The following is a 21354-nucleotide window of genomic DNA, read 5'->3' as shown; positions in this document are numbered from 1 at the left end:
AAGGTGGAAATAAAGCCAACAAATGAGAAAGCAGGAGCCTGCAAAATTAGGCTAAAGAGCCATGGACTATCTGGCAGTGGATTAAATAGGCATGTAGTAGATTCTGCACTATGCAGCCTTGCTATTCGGCACAGGGAAGTTTAATAGCATCGCTGCTGACTTTTAACCAGTGATTTTGGCACAGGAACTCATTGTGTTTCAAATTAAGCACTGATACTTGCATGTACTTGCTGTGTTGTATCTTTGCTGTGCTTGGTATATAAAAGGCCTGTGGATTCCATTTTGAAAGCCCAGGGCCTGGAAAGGCTAGTCAAAGGTGAGCACTGTACCCCATACAGGAGATGTGGCTTGCCAATTTTGCTAATGTGAATATTAGACTCACCTGCTGTTCATCAGTGTGGAAAGATCACCAAGACTTTGAGCTGCTAGCTTCCCTACTGAGTGAGGGGCTATCACCCATGTAGTCAAGACCACTTACCTTGAGCCTGAAGAATTAGCCTTCTGCCTTCCTGCCAAGACCAGCATACACTGGGAGGAGAATGTTGGTGCAACTCTGCAAAACAATTACCGAACATGTGCTCTTTCATTATTAAATTGTGGAGCCCATCATAATCATTTACTTTATGCCCTTCACCCAACCTTCCAGTGCCTTGTTTAATGAATACATAAAATCAACCCTTGACTGGTGTGTCTGCTTCTGGCAACTCCTGAACTTCAGGAAATACTTTTCAGGGGTCAGACCAAACTTCTCAACAAGGGCTTTCTTTGTGGGGGCATACCTCATCCTAACAGCTTTCTCAATGGTAAACGAGGTATCCCTCCCTGTAATAGGCATGTGCTTCCACAGGCTAGCCTCTCAGCCCTTTTCGATTAGTAGGCATGCACAAAGCTAACTCATAGTCCTCTAACCTCTTGTCAATATCATACTCCATCACATAGCTAAGCAACAGGTCTTTGGGAATGTGGACGTCTGCCATTTCACTGTCACAGTCACCATCATCACTGTACTCAGACACATTCTTTGGCTTCAGTTCATTCTGGCTGACATTATGGTCCAACGCGGCCTTTTCCTCTTCCAATACCAAGGCTAACTTCTTTTCTTCCAGTTCTATTTTAATTTCCTCTATGGAAACAGTTTCCAGTTGTAGTTTAGGTTTCTCTCTTTTCTCCTGTACTCTAACTCTGATAGGGTCAAGCTGCAAGAAAACGCTGCTTTCCACTCTGGGCAAGGCAGGTAAATCCGAATCCTCCTTCTCCATTTGCTCTGAGTCCACTGCAAAGTCATTCTCCTCATCATCATCCTCCTCCTGTTCCTGTATGATGGACTGTAGCATTCAGACTTCTTCCCAGGCTCTGAGGGCGATCTGGTACTCCTTCTTGTTAGATACCTTTGCCAGCTCTCTCCTTACACAGTTTCGTCAGATCTGTCATGCTGAAGCTCTCAATGCTAATCTATGCACTTCAATTCTTTAAAAAATCACAGGTGCAAAATTGGATGGTAGGAATAAAATTTAGAGAAAAATAAAAAAATATCCAATATCCAATTAAAAATCAAATATCAATATGAAAAACAAAAGTACATTTTTATGTCAGATTACAAAGGTGCTTTTTTATTTTTAACTTAAATTACTGAGTGGTACTGCAAAACACAAGTCCTAGATCTCACCATTTACCACCAATGTAAGAAATTAGGCTATTTTTCGGGGGTAAGTAACCATCTCAAGTAATAATCACAATCCTTGTCAGGGTGCACCACTAATGTCACTAGATAACACTGAGCTCAATTGCCTGGTAGCTCCAGCACAAAGCAGACAGGCTTAACTTGGAGGCACAGTGCTAGGTATTTCAGCAATCCTACAACAACAATAAAGATGAAATGCAAAACAATAAAAATACCAAAACAAATTTGAATCTTAGGGTAACATTTAATAAAGACAATGACACCGAAACAACAAAAATCCAATAAAGGATTCAGAAATGTGAGTTTTTAAAGTTTAGATGCATTTAGAGCCAAGAAGCACATTCTGAAAATGGTAATAAATGATTGTGGTAGAACCTAGGTGCACTTTGATTCTGGCCATGATAGAGCACAAGTCAGACACACCAACTTAGGTTCATTCTCGACAAAAGATTTTACCTTCTGACTTTAGTCCTTTAATCCACCCCCATAAGTACACTTCTAAAGCCCGAGGACCTCAGGGGATGCACTTAGCGACAAACCAGTAGAGTGCAATTCAGTTCCAGTTGCTTCTGATCAGCTGGCTGTTTCAGGAAAGGCCTCTTGGATTTTTTGCATCCCAGTACCTTGTATAGTAGGTCAGCCTTATGACTCTTGGAGTACACTACATTCTCCTGGGTACAGGCGAGAAAGTGGTCCAGTCCTCCAGGGCTCCTCCCAGGTTTCAGACAGCAGGTTCAGTTCTTTTTTGATCACTGCAGCTCTTATCCTGCTCGATCTATCATCAGCTTTCAATACCGTCTCCCACTACACCCTTGTCTCAAGGCTACACCACATCAGAATAGAAGGACCAGCTCTAAAGTGTATAGCTACCTCCCTCACACATAGAACACAGAGTCAGGCCTCCACCATACGTCTCAGAACCTAAAAAAACTCCTCCATGCAGTGCCGGAATGTTCACCTCTCAGTCAAATACTCTTCAACGTCTTCCTGGCACCCCTTGCAAGCATCATCAGAGTCCATGGGTTCAATATCATATCCTAAGCCAATGATTCGCAGCTCATCCTATCCTTGACAGACAATGCCAGCCCCACCAGAAACAATTACATAAAATGAATGACCACCGTGGCAGACTGGATGAAATAGAACTGCCTGAATCTCTACACAGATAAAATGGAAGTACTGATTCTCAGAAACAAACGTTAACATTGAGACCTCTCTCAGTGACCAGTGGAACTAGGAAAAATGCCAATCCCATCGGAACAAGCCACAAACCTGAGACTCGTCCTAGATATAACTCACCATGGCATGTCAGATAAACGGCGACACCAACCCTTGCTTCCTCAATCTATGAATGCTACATAAGATCTTCAAGTAACTACTTCAAACCACCATATGCATCATCACTCAAGCCCTCATCATGAACAGGCTGTACTACAGCAACACACTCTATGCCAGAATCCAAAGGAACCTCACACAGAGACTCCAGACCAATCAGAAAATTGCAGTCCGACTCATCTTAAACTTGCCTCGCCGCACCTACATGTTGCCTCACCTCAGAGAGCTCCACTGACTCCCCAATCAGAAACACTGCCAATTCAAGTTGCTCACCGATGCATTCAAAGCTCTCTATAACATTGGACCTGTCTACCTCAACTATCATGTCCACTTCTACCAACCCACCAGGCAATTGCAATCTATGTCTCTCACTTGCATGTATCCCACGCATCCACAGAAGAAGAGCTGGAGGTCATTCTTTTTCCTACATCACTGAATACCTGGCTCTTCAACTAACCCTGCGATTCTTCTTCGGATGATCCATACCTACTCTCGCTCAACCTACACCCCTGCTCAAGCACCTGGGTATCCTCACAGGTGACAAGTGCACTCAACAAATGTATATAACATAACAGAACAGAAATCCTCAAACTGGCACACATCTCCTACCACATGTATTCAGATGACTCCCAGCTACAAATGAAAATATCCTCCTCTGACGACATCAATATCCTCAAAGACATCCTGATTAAAATATTGGCTGACTGTCAACCACCTCAAACTCAATGCCTTCAAAATCAGAACTCCTGATCTCTTTGCCTGCCATCATCCACAGTATTAAAGACTGGCTCCCACATCTCACTGTCTTGAATTGTACCCCACATCTCATTGACTTGGCAAAATCCTTAGGTATTTCTCTGGTCTATACACTCTCCATGACAAAGCACGTCATTGCTGCCACCAGAGGAGGCAACCTGCAACTTCACGCTTTGAGGAAACTCAAACAATAATTTCCCTTGGCAGACCTCAAAATAGCAGCTCACGCTGATACTATCAAAATAAGACTAGGGCAGTGCTACACATGTGGGCTTCCAAAAAATCACATTTGTACCATTAAGGTCAATATGAATGTTGCAGCCTGGTTAATTGGATCTAAAAAACTTGATCATATCTCCCCCGGCTTCCAAACACTGAATTGGCTACCCTATGAGGCTAGGGTACACTTCAAAACTGCCTGCATGACCCACAAAGCACTGCACTACAATACCCCCTCGTACCTGGCCCAGGAACTGACCCTAGTGGGTGGAAACATACCTTCAAGAAGTACGAGTTTGCTACTACGTAGAACATAACATTTTATCAAAAAGAAAACCTACAACCGAATCACCCTGAAAATCTGGAACTCTCTCCAGCCTTATATCAGATGCAATCCTTCCACTTACATCTTAATGAATATGGGGGGAAACGCCACTGTGAAAGTCTCTGCCACGGACTTGCTGACGCCCTACCTTTTGCCCAGTAACCTTTGTTTTCCAGAGGGAGGACCGGTGTTGGTGTACCGCTCTCCCCTCGCCGCTGCTTGTCACCTGCAGCTGCCGAGTAGGGGAGAGCGAGAGGGCCTGCACACTGCATTGCCCAGCAGCCCTTGACCCTCTACCGGAAGTCACAGCACTCTACAGCGCGCCAGGCGGCGCATTTAAATCAGGCCCCACATCGGTGGAGCGGGGGAAACACCACTGTGAAAGTCTCTGCCACGGACTTGCTGACGCCCTACCTTTTGCCCAGTAACCTTCGTTTTTCAGAGGGAGGACCGGTGTTGGTGTACCGCTCTTCCGTCGCCGCTGCTTGTCACCTGCAGCTGCCGAGTAGGGGAGAGCGAGAGGGCCTGCACACTACATTGCCCAGCAGCCCTTGACCCTCTACCGGAAGTCACAGCACTCTATAGCGCGCCAGGCGGCGCATTTAAATCAGGCCCCACATCCGCGTCGCGGGAGCGCGCGGGTGCGCCGGGCTAAGCCCGGGCAAAGGGCGAGCCCTCTGTGGCCCTCAGAGGCCCAAGGAGGACGGGACGGCCATCCCCTTTGATCGTCGCTCGTTAATTCCAGTACAAGGTGAGAGACATTATTACATCATCTGCTTGCTTGTTCAGCGATTGATATCCACGATCTAAAGCAAAGGCATTTGTACTGCACAGCTGTAGATAAACTGACTGCTCAAGGGTAATCTAATACAGTATGATGAAAGCTAAAAAGACACCCATCGCTACTAGATCTTCCACCAGGAACAAAGTGTCTTCTACTACACCTCTGCCTACCATGACTGCGATTGATATAATGCTGCAGAAAACTATTAATGTTGTGGCTGATGCCATTCAAAATACGGAGAGACGTCTATCGCTAACCCCTAAATTATGTTTTCCTAATTTATCATTACACAACACTCCTGCTATTAACACCTTTGATTGTTCTATAAATTCGCAGGTTTCACTCTTAATGCAATCCTTTACAGGACTGCCGAATACTCAAGCCAGAGAAATTTCTATTCTAGACACAAGTATACCATTAATCTGTAATAGCGCGGAAAGTAGTTCACCACTAATTTGCAGTCCACAGACACATCAAGGTACCTCCTCCTCACTGAAGGACGCACCTTTAACTCTATCGTGTGAAGTAAACTCGGCGGGCTTGCTACCTTTGAACACCCCTGTGAATGGAAAGGATAGCCTGATAATTAAACCTAGAAGACGGTATAGGAAAAAGTTAAAAACAAACAGGAGGCTAATTTCACGACCTATCTGTAAACATAAATTTTCATCAAAAGACGTTTGGTCTAGTTTTAGACTGGCCAAACAGACAAATAAGATAACTACTCATCAGACCTTACTACCAACTAGTATGACGGTAACTCAACGGCTAGATAATACATCAGACAGCGTTGATCGGTCATGTCAGACTGATTCATTAGTTCCAGGCGATACTATATGTTTGGACCACATAGAACATCTTATAAGGTCCCTCTTGCTGCCAATACGTGAAAGATTTATCAAGCTAGAAGAAATGATTGAGAAATCAGATTTCATACAAAATAAAAATACAGCATTTCTACGGGAAACACTTGAATTTATATCTACAAAAGAGGCGCCAGTCAAATGTCCACCTGAATTGTCTAACAAAAAGGCTGTACGACCTAAAAATCCTCCTGGTATTGGTAATATTAAACAGCCACTACCTCTCTTATTGACAGGTTCTGTCTTAAATGTTTCCAACAAAAACTCTATTGCCTATAACAATAATAGTGTTCCTGTAGTAATTCCAGACATCAATGCAACTCCTAAGTCCCCGCTGGCTGATAACGATGAGAGTGAATGGGCAGCTGAGGGTTCATGCTTAGACAAACAAACTGACCAGCACGGTTCATCAAGGTCCGTACTGGCGCAAAATGTGCCAATAAATAACACCACTATAAATTCAACTCGAAAACCCCCTAAAAAGCCAATTCATACTAACCTTTCCCCAGAGTCTCATCCATACACAATGGTGATGATAGGTGTTCCTAAGCTGGGGGAGGAAAGACAGAAACATATGGGGAGGTAAAAAATAAGGTGTCTCACTGGTTAACTACTCATAGGCCACTCCACCCACATCTTGACGGACGTATAGCTCATGTTAGGAGGGTAGATTGGGTGGGCCACAGATTTAAGTCTACAGAAGGTGAATGCATTATTGTAACTTTTAACGACACTAGAGTGGCAAGGTACATCACTAGGTGGAGGGACAGTTCTACAAATAGCTTTATCCGCACAAAGGACCTTAGTTATTTCTACCCCTCAAATGGTCTTGGGCCAAATATTAGGCATCCTTATCTTTTGGGGGAACAGAGAGGGTCTTATACCCACACTAACCAACATCAAAACTGGCATAATGTAGGCAATATCAGCCATCCCAATATGGGTGACCAGTTATATCCAGACCAGGCTATATCTTGGAACTATAAAACTACAGATTATTCTACAATGTACCTAGAGAGTAGGGAAGGTTTACACCAGGCACCTCAACAGGAATATCCCTGCTTCCCTAATATGAACAATCAGTACAACGTTCCAATTTCAACCAGATGTCATGCCTTTTATGACCAGTGTGACTTGGAGGGGGTTGATTGACTACCTGAATCACAAATTTCCTGTGTATATAAAGATATTTTAAATAGTGAGCTGATACCCGACAAAAGTAATGGTATAAAGGGTTTAAACGATTTTGATATTATCAATAGCTTATCAACAACTGAGCAAATGGTTTCAGACACAAGTTCCCCATTTGAGGGTATACCTCTACAAAATACATCAGAACTGCTTATAGACTATGAAGTAGTTCTTAGTCACGAACCATCTAATGCAGAACAACATCATAATGTATTTGTAGAACAGGTAGCCACTAGATCAGAGCCTATTTTTCCAAAAGCTGCTAAATCCGTAAATGTAAATCTAAACATAGGCTCAAATGCTACAAGTCTGGTCTCCTGGAATACGGCAGGCCTGGCCGATAAAATCTGTGATCCAACTTGGCTGTCTTTCGTCAAACAACACGTAGTGATATGCCTGCAAGAGACCTGGTTGGTAGATAAAAAATTTGTTCACATTGAGGGATACCAAAGTTTTTTCAACCCAGCAGAGCCCTCAAGCAGTGGGAGAGCAAACGGGGGTTTGGCAATCTATATAAGTTTGGCTCTTACACACCATAAAACCATTTGTCACACAGGAAATAGGAACCTCCAAGTACTTGAGTTAAAAAGGGGTAAATGTACCCTGACTTTGATCAATTTTTACAATGCCCCTAACCAACTTGGAGAATGTAACTTACAACACCTGAGTGACTTTCTGAGTGAAAATAAGGGGTATTTGTCGAGTAAATTGCTGATTGCAGGAGACTTTAATACACATCCCTGTGGGAATCCTGGAGAGACGCCCATGGGATATTTAGGGTGCAACAGCATAAAAGGATTTCACTTTGACCACTCGCGGCGCGGAACACAGCTTAACAACATGATGGATAAATATAACCTAGTTGCTGCTATGTCTGAGACAGCGGAGCATACACTCTTCCAAGTCCTTACCTATAAAGGCAACTTAAATGGTTCATACATAGACCATATTCTATTATCCACGGATCTTGCGAATTTTGCTTCGGACTTCCGCATTCAATGGAATACCCACAGTGATCATAACCCGATTTCCATTAATGTTGGTGGAGGCATTCTTGAATTGGGAAAGTACAGTGAAAGCCGTGGAACCATAAAATCTATAAAGGGAAAACGCCGCCTAAAATGGACTATGGTGGACTGTGATAATTTGTATGCATCGATAAATAACCTTTGTAGCTCTGATCTGTCAATTTGTGTGTCACCCACATCATTTCCTGGTCAAACTTTGTCTGCCTTTGAGGGGGTCGTTGCAATAGTAGGGTCTTTGTTAACAGTGCCAGCAAGAGGGTGTATTGGAAACAATCCAAAATGGTTTGATCACTCTTGCTTTAAGGCCAACAGAGACCTCAAGACAGCCTTAAAAGCTAGACCTAGAGACCCGGCCTGTATCAAAGCCATGCGTACACAATATAAAAAATGCCTCGCAACACGGAAAAAAGAGGTTAAGGCAAGTACATGGGAGTCTCTCCTAGACCCGAAAATTTTGGGTAATAGTGCCAGGTTCTGGGAAATCATCAACAAACCTTTGTTTGATGACCCGAGTAATCTGGTCCTTGGCACAAATATTCCCGAGGAAGACTGGGTTACCCATTTCAGTACCATTTTTAAAAGTAATAATAAGCCTCAGGCAGAATATTCTTTTATTACTCCTATGGAGAACGTTTTGCATTTTACAGCTAATGAGATTGAAATAGGTATTCAAGGCCTACCTTGCAATAAGGCCCCTGGGCCTGATGGCCTTCCCCCGGATCTCTTTAAATCCCTGCCATCACTTTGGGCCCCAGTCCTCACGGCTGTAATTAATGCGGCGGCGACATCTGGTTGCCCATCGTCATGGGGGATTTCTACCATAGTACCTGTTTTTAAAAAAGGAGACCGTAGCAGTCCAGTTTGCTACAGACCAATATCATTAATTAACTCTGTAGCAAAAGTGGTAGGTGGTGTAATTTTAAATAGATTAAAAACGTGGGCAGATGAAAACAATATAATTTCCCCAATTCAATATGGCTTCAGGCCTGGTCATTCAACGATTACCCAGTGCTTGAACCTATATATGATTATAGGGAAATATACCATGGCCAGAGAAGGTACAATCCACATGGCATTCATGGATCTATCGTCAGCTTTCGACTGTGTAGACCGAGGTAGATTATGGGATGTCATGGCAAAAATGGGCATAGAGCAGAATCTGATAAATTTCCTAGCCGACATGCATTCTGACACACGTGCAAATGTTAGATATACACAAGATTTAAAAGTAACAAGGGAATTTGGAATACATCGGGGTGTTAGACAAGGGGGTATTTTAGCCCCATTCCTCTTCAACTTGTACATTAATGACTTAGAACAGCATCTCCTTGACACAGGAGTCGATTACCCGTACGTAGGCTGGAAAGGATTGCCGGTACTGCTTTATGCGGACGATGCAGTCCTGATCTCCAGGACCGCAGCCGGCCTACAAACCCTGCTAAAAGCATTTCATGACTTCATGTCCTCATGGGACTTGAGTATTAACAACTCAAAGTCCTATGTCATGAAGGTAGGCTTGGGGTATAAAAAACCAAATACCTTTAATGTTAATGGGGAAAAAATTCCTGTGACTAAGACATTTTCTTATCTAGGTGTCCTCTTGGACCATCAGTTAAATTGGGGACACGCTATACAGAGGAAAATGGGTGAGGTAACAAGGGCTAATGCAGCAATATTTGATTTTGCAAGAAAAATAGGAAACACCCCAGTGACGGCACTGCTCCAACTGTATAAAACAAAAAGTATGTCTATTGCGTGTTATGGCAGTGAGTTATGGGGGTTTACTCCATCCAGAGGCTTGGAAGTCACTGAAAATAACTTCCTAAAACGAGTCCTGAGGGTACCAAGGGGTACTGGTAATTTCTCTGTTCATGAAGAGCTGGGTATGCCATACCTAAGCGACAGTTTAGCCGTAAATCCTATACTTTGTTGGCTAAACTGCTGGGTAAATACTGAAATACCCCTTACCCAACAAATTCTAAAAGAAGCAATAACATGGGAAAATGGATCTAAAGTCCCCTGGCTCAAATATATTAGAAAATGTTTAATCGAACTAGGGCGCCCTGATCTCTTTGTAACCCCAGAACTTACTAGAAAATCTGATGTTACCTCTGTGAAGAAGTCATTTATTTCTTTTAGGTACTTTGCCCGGGAGGAGGCCGAATTAAAGAAAGACAGTGTACGGAAACATGTACTTGTAAAAACCTCTGTGCACATGGAACCGTACCTGTCGTGGCCCGTGTCAGGCTATGGCCGTTTTTTGCTCACGAGGTTTCGCCTAGACTTATTTCATCTTCTACTGGCAGTACCGAGGGGGGCCCATCGAGGCCAAGTGTTGCCATCGTGCGGCTGCGACGATAAGTCTCCACAAGATCTGGCACACTTCTTATTCATCTGCTCTTTCTATCTGGTACCTCGGAAATTATATCTAAAATCAATACTCAAAGAGCTGAACTTTGCACATACTCGTCCAGCACTTTATTACCTCCAACTTTTAAGTAGTGATTGCATTTTGTTTGTATGTAGTTTTTTAAAACTTGCGGTCAAATTCAGGAAAAGTATGGAGGGATAATTGTGTTCTTGTCGTGAGTTCTTCTTTTTAACTATTTAAAAATTCTTCTTTTTTACTGTGTAGTCTGCCTGTAAACTTTTTATTTCATGTGATTTTTTGTAATATATGAATTTTATGCATTAATTGTAATTTTATTGAAATGTGCTTTTATGGATGTTACTATGAACATTCGAATAAAGTTCTTTCGACTTTGACTTTGAATATAAAAACTCTACTTGCAAACTTGATAAGGAAATTTCTGCCTTCCTTCATGAAAAACTCTTTCCTGCTCGGACACTGTTACTTTTTTTGCCACTCCCTTGCAAACACTTCCCTGTGCTTCTCCTCCAGTCTATACACCTGTCTTTCTCTAATGAGGACTGTGGCAATGCTAATAGGTTGCTATGTTTGATTTTCACTGTTTACTTATGTGTCTTATATTGTACGTTGAATATTACCTACAATCTTTGTAACATACCTTTTACTGTTATCTGTGTAAAGCGCTCTGTCACCTGAAAGGGTCTTGTTTGCGCTATATAAAACACTATATTAAATAAATGAATAACATTACATACCACTACTTACTTTGAACATTTTTAAGCATGCCTACATCTTCAGAAACACTCAATTTGGGCTCTGAGGGCTGGGTGTGTGTGAAGTGTACTAAGGCAATCCTAGTGTCATTTTACTACTAGCACTAAAATCCAGTATGAGGCAAGCCCTATACCAACAACTCCTTTAGAGGCAGAAGTCTGGTAGAACAAACCTGAGTTTTCATCAACCTGACAGTGAATACGCACAAATAAGTATGGTCTCACATTTGCCTCTTTGACACTGCAATGTCATAAAGAGGCCCCCTGTAATTGGGCCTCTCTGGCTGGGGGGGGGGACAAAGAAGGGCCTGCTCAAGTTTCAGCTATCATTTGCTTTTGACATGGGAGGCTTCTTTGAAGTGTCATATGAAAAAACACCAGCAGAACGGTCAAGCAAGATGTTAAATTTAAGCATGATTTGACACTTTAATGTCAAAAAGGACCCTCACAACCCCACCCTGTACATTCTCTCAGATTCAGATGGGTCATTTCTGCCATTCACGTCAGCCTATTGTTTGCTTCTGGGAGCAGATACACATCTTATTTCCGCCTATTCAATGCTCATTAGTGGCTTTCAGAAAGGGAGAGCAAAATGCAGATTTAGCTTCCAAGGACTTAGGAGAGGGCAAGAGCAGCTTTCTAAAAGTTACTTTTTCTTAATATTTAAAAAAAATCTGACTGCACCATTGAATTGGATTTTTTATTAACTACTAAAAATCGTTGTTTAATTAACTTTGCAGCTAGTGTCATCCCTGAGACACAATATTAGTATGTACTATTGTATCTAAGTGTGTTCCACTGGAACAGCCTCAGTTAAAGTAGCTTTAAGGTGCTCATGTCCTAGAAAATCATGCACCCTGCCTTTTGGGCATTAAGGCCTACTTAGAGGTGACTTTTTTAAGGGAGGTTTAGACCAGTTGAAATGAAATATTTTGCCACATTACATTTTCAGTTTTATAACTGCACAGACAGGCTACAGTGGTGGGCCTGGAGACATGCTTTAAAGTGCCACAATGAGTGCTGCTGACCATTAGTAGCATTTAATTTAAATGCCCTGGGTACACTTGGTACCATATACTATGGACCTATAGGCAAATTAAATAAACCAATAAGGTGCATATCAATTTTACCATTTTGAAACAAGGAGCACAAACATTTTACTACTGATTAGCAGGGAAAAAGTGTAGAATTCTACATACATAAAATAGGATTCAGCAAAAAGGCAAAAAAATATGGGCTGACCATGCAGAAAGGACACATTTCCAACAAGAACTTTCATTTTGAAGAAACAATAGACTCCAATATCTCGATTTTCGTCACAGGGCACTATAGCCGTCTAATATGGAGGAAGGTGTTCAGAAATGATCCCCCTTTCAAAAATAATTTTCCACCTTCAGTAAAACTAAGGCACAGTCACAAGCATACATCAAACACTTTCACACATTTCTCGCTACTTGGTTTCGTTGATAATGACAATGATGATATAATTTAGCAATGTGCATTGTTACCCAATAGGACATCCTATTTGAACTGTGATTGAAGAGAAAATTAAATTTGATTATACTCTTTAAGGACAAGGAATGAAAAGGATCATCTGCCATCACGAAGAGAGTGGATATCAGAACATAAAGCAAAAGGCAAAATGGTGGTGGATGGATTTGAAAGACAAACGTTGTTGTGCATCATACAAAGCCCCTGAACATAGCTAGAGAGTATTAAAAGACTGAGGGGCATATTTACAATAACTGGCGAACCCCTGTAAATCAGCAGGGATGCGCCAGTTATTGTGCGCCACAGCTCCGCCATCATGTATGCGCCACATTTACAATGCGGCGCACCATGGTGCAAAAACGGCAGAGATGCATGACGCATCTGTGCCGTAAAAGTGACGCATTGCTGGAGTTGCGTCGCAAGCGCGACGCAGCTCCAGCAATGCTCTGGGGGCCCTATTTAGTTAATGCTGCGTCAATCCTTACGCCTGCTTCAAGCAGGTGCAGGGTTTTGACGCAGCATGGGCTCAAAAGTGACTGAGTGAAATCTTGTAGATTTCACTCAGCCACTTTTAGGAGGCGTTCCTGCGCCGGAATGCCCTCCCCCTGCACAGGAATGCCTACATGTGGCGCAGGGCATTACAACGTCACGTCGTAAGTACCCCCGCACCATAGAGCAGGATTTGCGTCGCCGCTGCATCACAAAAGTGACGCAATGGCGGCGTAAATGAGGCACAAGGGGCTTGTAAATCTGCCCCTGAGTTTGTCAGTGGGAGACAGTGCAAAGAACGGAGGCTGGCAGAACTAGATGAGTGGTGAGGAAGTCCAAGAAGATGGGGTCCTGATTAACTTGAAGTCTAGACAGTAAGTACTGAGAAATACTGAAGTAAAAAGAGACAGAATCATAGTCTGAAAAATAGATTACCACAGCTGTCTGGTAGAAGAAAATTACTTATGAATATGCTCTAATAAAGAAATATCAGGAGGAGGACATGTGATTGCTTTGGATTGATGGAATTCAAGGCAGCTAGAGAGTTGTAAGTTTGAGAGTTTCTCGAGAAATTTGTCTGGAAAAATAAGAGAAATTGGTTTAAAGTTTACTAAAGCGTTAGGGTCATGAAATTGTTCCTCGAGGAGGGGCAGGTCCTGTTTCAATTTGGTAGGGTAGAATGCAGATGTAAGAGAAATATTAAAGAGGCTAGTGAGGGTGGAGCCCATGAATTCATGACCAAATGTGATGATGTACTTAAGGCAGGGATCTTTGGGAGAGCCAGATTGTATGGAATGCATATTTTTGGTGTTATCCACTGAGTTCGTCAGAGAAAGGAGGGACAGGGATGCCCCCGATGTGGTAGTGGATGGAAGGGTGATTAATTCTACAGGGTCCAGAGGAGGTGCTGGAAATTGTCAAAGATATACTTGATATTGTTTTCAAAAAGTTAGACAGGTATGTACATAGAGTGATGGGTGGATGCGTGCAACCAGGGAGATGCACCTTGCTTGTCTTAAATCTGCATGATAGCTGTGTAGTGCTGATTTATATGTTCTCCTGTCTGGGTCTGAGTAGGAGCATCGACAATGGGATTTTAGCTGATTTTAATGGTGCTTGAGCAGTCTTGGTTCTTTAATGCACCTATTCTAGTGCAAGTTTCTGCAGGATTCCTGGCTGTCTCTTAAGGGGAGCCAGGTGTTGAAGTTGCTGGTGGCAATCGTAATTTAAAACATAAGGTAGTAGGGCTATTTGATGAGCTCGGATTCACAGGTCTCACCTGTGGCTATTTTCCAGGTTCTTAAATTGGTGCTTGGAGAGATGATGGGCTCGGGAAGGCGTCAAAAAGCAGTAAGCGACAAGGTCGTCGACAGGCCAAGTTTAGTAGAAGGGGGTCTCCATCCTCATGTGATCAGGATTGGTAAAGATATCAAGTCCTGCTAACAAGCGCCTAAAAATTCAAAACAAATCATCCCACCAAAATATTTAATAAGTCTATAGTAATAATATTGTTTACCAAAATGTCCTGATTTCCTTTTCAAATGAAACACGTAGTCATTTTAGTGTGGTGGAAAGATAGAGATGCCACAAAGTCTGGCAATAGCAGAAAAATAAACAAACTATTGGATCTGTTTTCATCTTTGCACACTGTCAGCCACAACGGATCAGTTTTATTGCCTTCTTCTCCTCAATTCATTAGTTAAACTCATATATTAATAATAATTGATTTTATATAGGTCTTGTTACCCCACCAGCCTGTTGTGTTTTCAGAGTGACATAAATTTGTGGCAGGAAAATGAAAAAAACAACTTTGCAGTTAGTCCATCCTCTTGATTGTTCTTACCTTATTGTACCCTCCACTCCATTCAATGGCACTGCTGTTGATGATAAGCTTCTGTCCTCTTCGTGCACTCGAATCAAAGGTGCCCACTTTCAGAAACCTGCTTGTGTCCTTTGAAGTCATCTGCCAGTGTACAAAATCCAGGAGTGGTGGAGCATCTCCATTTCTGTCGAAGGACACCTCTTTACCCGCTGAATTCTTTGTGCGAACATTTTTCAGATAGTGCAAAAGCTAAAACAGGAATCGAAAATCTATTATTTTATGAAAGTCTCTTCTTGTACATTAAGGGCATATTTATGAAAGTTTCGCGTCACCCTTGCATGTAGACGCAAGAATGAGCAAAATCTAAGTCGGATTTATCAAGCCAACCAAAGCCCCCTTGCGTGACCCTGCATGGCATGATAAATCCAGAGTAATGCAATGCAGTGGAAATCGCAGTGTTGTGTTACACTGCCCTGGGAAGGTGTTACATGGGTGGAGCATGGGTGTTCCCACTCATCCACCCATAGATTTTGGCGCATTTCCAGATTTACCAACACTGGTAAACCTGGGAATGCATCAAAATGCTACACCTCTCAGGTGAGGCATAACGAGGAGAAATATCTTTATTTCGCCTTGATACTTCCTTTTTCTATGTGTTGCATTCTGCAGAGACAGGAAAATGCCACAGGGGGATTGTTTTGGTGCAGGAAATTGTCCCTTACTGCACGGAAACAATCCTGCTACAACGCAGGCGCCCTTCCACCATGGTGCAATGGTGCCTGCATTAGCGCTAGTTAGCCGGAAACATCCATTACAATGCAGTCATTACATCGCACTGCTTATACAACTCAACTGTTACAACGCAACTGCCTTTACATAACATGCCATTACAACGCATGTCACTACAACGCATGCCATTACAACTCATTTTAAGGTAAGTAATGGAGATTTTTTTGTTTTAGGGTGGGTATGGGTTTTGGGGTAGATGGGAATAGTAAGTTTTACCCCTATGCTATCCAACACTTACCCTACTGTTGCACTCACTGGAGTGGAATAGTAATGTTACCCCTACACTACCCAACACTTACCCCACTGTTGCCCTAATAGTATTATGCATTGTAATGGAATGCATTGTAATGGTAGTTTTAAAAAATGCGTTGTAAAATCATGCGATGTAATGGTCGTTGCGATGTAAAAACCACGATGTAAAAGCATACGTTGTAATTGTTTGTGTTGTAACGTCATTCCTAGTTAGCATATTGTGCACCAACACTGGTAAATGACAGGAATGCTTCATTTAATCAGTGCTTAATTTGTAAAACAATAAGTGCCAGAACTCTTGTCAGTAGGCCTTCAGTTTGCACCACCTGTTGCCCCGGCCCGAGTTGCCAATAAGCGCACCAACACACTACTAATCATCACACTCCTAAAAGAGTTACATTTCCAGGTCCCCAAAGCTATAAAAACGGCCTGGGTGATAGGTATTAGTAATCTGTTTGTGTTTTGAATTAATAAACAGCTGCTGTGCTCATCTCAAAATTCGAGAGACAGTGCCACTGTGTTGCAGACTATAGTTAGTGCCAGTTTTGACAATTAAGTGGCAGTGCCGACCACCAGAAACTACCGGCTCAAATTAAGCACTGTGTATAATGTTCAGTATGGTGCATTTCTGTCCTTTCCCAATCTTGCAGCGCAGCACTGTGACTTGCTGCACTAACTTTATTGAAACCTACTAAGAAAAACGTCTTACAAAATCTAGGTTTCTAAAAAAAGTAAAATGTGCAACCACTAAAAAAGTTAAATGCTAGTCATTATTGTAAAGGCTCTTGGCAGTTAGACATCTTAATGTTTCTGCTCTTCTGAACCGTCATAAAATAATCATTTTTCACTTCAAATATGGTGGCATATGGAGGTCAAGTAGTCCTCAGCTGCTTTCTCTACAGACCTCAGGGGCTTATTTATGAGCCCCCTGCGCTGCCGGAATATCACTTTTTGTGCCGCTCCGGCGGCAAAGATTGCAAAATCATATCCATGAGGCCACACAAAGCCACTATGAGTGGCTTTGAAGGGCCTCATTGATATGGAGTAAGGTAAGGCAGTGCAAATCGCTGCATTGCCTTACTCTAAACCCAGGAGGCGTTCCATGGGCATTATGGTGGGTTTTCGCATGCAACACCCATAGATTTTAATACTGCCCCATATTTGCAAGAGCATGTAAACCTGGGGAAGCACCAACATCTTATCTCTTCAGAGGTGAGGCGCAATGAGGAGAAAGAACTTTATTTCTCCTCATTTTTACCTCTTTCTCTCTATACTGCATTCTGAAGCACTCCTAAAAAGAGGGAAACATGTCTTAGGATTGTTTTTTTGCAGGAAGGTGCCCCTTCCTGCACAAAAACAATCTTCCAGACGGCACAGGCACCCTTATACCATGGTGCAAGGGTGCCTGTGTTGGTGCTAGGCAGCCAAAATGGCACCAGTGCAGGGAGAAAGGACGCAAACGCACCACATTGCATAAATACAGTGCATTCCTCCCCTTTCACTACATCAAATCCTAGTACATAAGGGCTTCAGTGTACAAATTCTCCCTAGAATCTCCATACCCTTTTCAGAAAGAACATAAAATATGCAGCAAGCAGTATACAACAAAAAACTGAAGCCCAGAGGTCAATGCATTCAAAAACAGACTTATCTCACAGCAGAGTGGCTGCTGAGTGCTTTGGTGAGCTTGTGTAGCTCTGAAACAAGAAATGCATGGCTGGGCTGGATGGCACCCAGGTAAACGTGTAACGTTCACGCTTAAAAATGATCAATAAATAGCCCTTTCAAATTTAGCCTCATACCACTGGCTGTCTTTGAAAGACCGCAAATGCCATGACAGGCAAAGCAGGCATGCACTGGAAGAAAGCGTCCCCTACCCCCATTCACTAAGAGAAATAATCCAGCCCATCAGGATTTGGTTTTGTGGCAGTTCAAAACCTGCCCTTGTCTGCATAGCTGTGAAAGTGGACTTGGCATACACTGACCATGGTCATTCTCGATTCATCTGTTAATCGCTATGTGCATGGCTTCAGACCTTGCAGATCCCTTGAAACAAACACAAAAAGAGATGTTTGAATACCTCACTAGTGTTCTCAATGATGCACCATGTGCAGACATATGTACAGTACTATCTGGTCAGCTTCCTGTTGGCTGGCTGAATTGGTATAAAGTCTTCAGTAAATTAATGCAGTAATCTTTTGGAGGGAAAAAGGAAAGCATGAAAGTGTCATTTAACTAGCAGAACAGTTTTGGTATTTGTGTTCTTGCATCCATCTGGAAATCCAATGGGTACCCAGGATAGTAATATCATGCTGCATCACTGTGAAGGATGTGTCCAAGCTGTTAAATGTAGGTGTCGATTGCATTAGATGTTCAAGCTGGTGTAAGCCTTTTGGTTGTAATATACAGAAAGGCGTCTGTAAGACTTATTGATGGTGGTGCATGTGTGGTTTAAAGGGGAAGCCACTTATGTCATCGAAGTCTTTCTGGGCTAGTAAGATATCCTGTGCTGTGCAGGGAATTGGTTTTGAGTGCACTTGTGATGTACCAAAATACATTTCAGATGGATGGCAGTGTAATTCCAAGTGCCTATTTACTGACTGTAATGAGGTAACTGAGGGGAATATTTATGGGAAAGTCATGCAGGTCAGCAAGTCACCTTGCTGCGCTGCACAGCACGACTGGGTAAGAGCAGGAATGCACGACTGGGTATGGACAGGAATGCACCATATTGAAGAGAATACAGCTCATGCCTGCGCTGGGCCCGTTTTGGCTCTCTAGCACCAATGCAGGAGCCGTTGTACAATGGTGCATGAGTGCATGTGTTGCATGCAGGATTGTTTTTGTGCATGAAGGGGCACCTCCCTGCACAAAAACAATCCATTGAGGAATATTTCTCTGCAGAATGCCGCACACATAGAAGGAGGAAGTAACCAGCAGAAATAAAGATATTTCTCCTTGTTATGCCTCCCCTGGGAAGGTGTAGCATTTTGGTGCATTCCCAGGTTTACCAGTTCAGGTAAATCTGGGAATGCATCAAAATCCACAAGAGATGCATCGGAAAACCCACGCAATGCCCATGGAAAGTCTTCCCAGGGCAAAGTAATGCAACACAGAGATTTGCACTGCCTTGCGTTACTCCACATTTATGAAGCTATTCATGGCCATGCAAGGTAGCCTTGCATAGCCCCATAACTCACATTTTTAGGTTACATTGCCCATGCACCATGTTTTGTGGTGCAAGAGCGACACAACTGTGCTCATGAAAATGCCATAAGTGTTGGTGGCCCTCTGGTGGTCAGGCCACCAGCTGAAGGTTTCTGAAGGCAGAAGCCAGCTGAAACTCTACTGTAAGAAATGAAGATGCTCCCCAGTCTAAATGATGCAGGGTAACTGCAGGTTTCATAGAGTGGAATAACCACGGGCAGGATGTCCCTCTGTTTCAAACTCTAAATCACTCCCTACATCTTCAATTTAAATAAGGCTCACCAGAACTATAATTGGCCTTGTGGTTATAGCCTATATCGAAGGGGGAAGACCATAGTTCTGCATACATATTAAAAGGCCATGGTTCCCACCAAAAAGACACCTTTAAATAACACTTCAGGGGCATGAATTGTACACTTGTATCCTAGGCAATTCCTTGACTTGAATCGTCACCCAATTTGACAGGGTAAAGTGAGGTATTTATGGATGCGTGCCTGGTGTTCTGTATGACTACCTTATCTCATAGTCCAATTACTCCACGTGCCAATTTTTAATGATAACTTCAAAGTGGTTATGAATAGAGTTTGTTTTCTGGCATTGTCTTGCACAATCTAGTACTTGCAATCTACAAATAAAATCATCTTACTCCCAGTGAAAGTCATGAAATCCCTGTGCTATCAATGGTAGAATTAATCTGCCACACATATTTAGACCAGTTGTTTTCAAGACATGAAAAGTCAAATTGTCCCCCTTTCCTACCACTGGAGACCAGAGAAGAGAGCACTGAATCTCATTTCTTCTTACAAGTTGACTAGCTTTTCCCAAGCATATTTGTATTACAACTGGACAGAACTCCTCGTATATCTCTAGACCAAGACAAAGGGCCTGATTTAGATTTCGGTGGATGAGTTACACCGTCACAATGGTGAAGGTCATCCAGTCTGCTGAAATAAAAATCCATAGTTCTGCTCTTCCTTCTCTTGGCATAGAATGGAGCTTAGTATCATAGAGTGGAGTACAGTGGCATATGGTGGACTGATATAGAATGGTGTAAAGTGGGGTACAGTGTTGTAGAGTAGAGTGGAGTGGCGTAAAGTGGAGTGGCATAAGGTGGAGTGGCACAGAGTGGAGTGGCATAGACTGGAGTAGAGTGGTGTGGAGTGGAGTAGCATAGAGTGTCGTAGAGGGGGGTGGCGTATTGTTGACTGGAGTGGTGTAGGGTGAAGTAGAGTGGTGTACAATAGCATGGAGTGCCATAGAGTATAATGGCCATCGAGGGGAGTGGCACAGAGTGGAGTGGTGTAGAGAGGCACTGAGTGGAGTAAAGTCGCATAGAGCAGAGAAGAGTGTCCTAGACTGGAATGGGATAGAGTGGAGCGTCATAGAGTGGAGCATAGTGGAGTGTAAAAAAATGGAATGTCACAAAGTGGAGAATATTTATATATATTTATCAAAACTCAAAGAAAACACCTCACGGTCGTTCGCTCCACAACCTTGCCAACTCAAGCTGGAGGAGCCCTGTGACAGCCAGGCAGGGACTCGCGGCTAGGACTAAAATCCCTGATTCTTTTTTGTGACGACAAATTTGCCCCACAAATGAGCTTCCACTGGCTGCCAAGATCGACCGCCCTGTAATACCTTTTACTCATCCTAAGGCCAAGGTTTTAGAAACCTCGCCCCCTGTCTTCTGTTATGGAAAACCGAGCTGTCTTTACTATTCTGTGTCAAAGTCACGACAGAAGCAGGCCAGGCACCTGTATTTTGACTCAGAGACTGAGCTGTACATTACACACATTTCTCTGGCAACAACAATCACTGATCTGTAAGGCATTAAGCACACTTCCCACACTCCTCTCCAAAAACAAAGCACCCTTAACATGAATACCTCAAACAACTTGAGCACTCTGGGGGCCTGCCTGTGCGCAAAAGAAAAAGAGGCACAATTCAGGATGACATGAGGCCATGTCTAAGCCAACAG

At 42.9% G+C, this 21354-nt stretch overlaps 1 protein-coding gene across 1 annotated transcript in view; it reads right to left on the bottom strand.

The window, feature by feature from the left end:
- The window catches only part of LOC144769164 (extracellular calcium-sensing receptor-like), a 156963-nt gene that overhangs the window by 66596 nt on the left and 69013 nt on the right, over nt 1-21354 (bottom strand). Inside the window, exon 3 of the mRNA XM_078653178.1 lies at nt 15150-15377. Within this exon, the coding sequence (XP_078509304.1) occupies nt 15150-15377 (228 nt within the window). The remainder of the gene's footprint in view (nt 1-15149; nt 15378-21354) is intronic.

Source organism: Lissotriton helveticus, chromosome 7, assembly GCF_964261635.1.
Source record: "Lissotriton helveticus chromosome 7, aLisHel1.1, whole genome shotgun sequence".
Classification (NCBI taxonomy): domain Eukaryota; kingdom Metazoa; phylum Chordata; class Amphibia; order Caudata; family Salamandridae; genus Lissotriton; species Lissotriton helveticus.
Note: the sequence above shows the minus strand (reverse complement) of the source record. Positions and strands in the feature narration are given on the sequence as shown.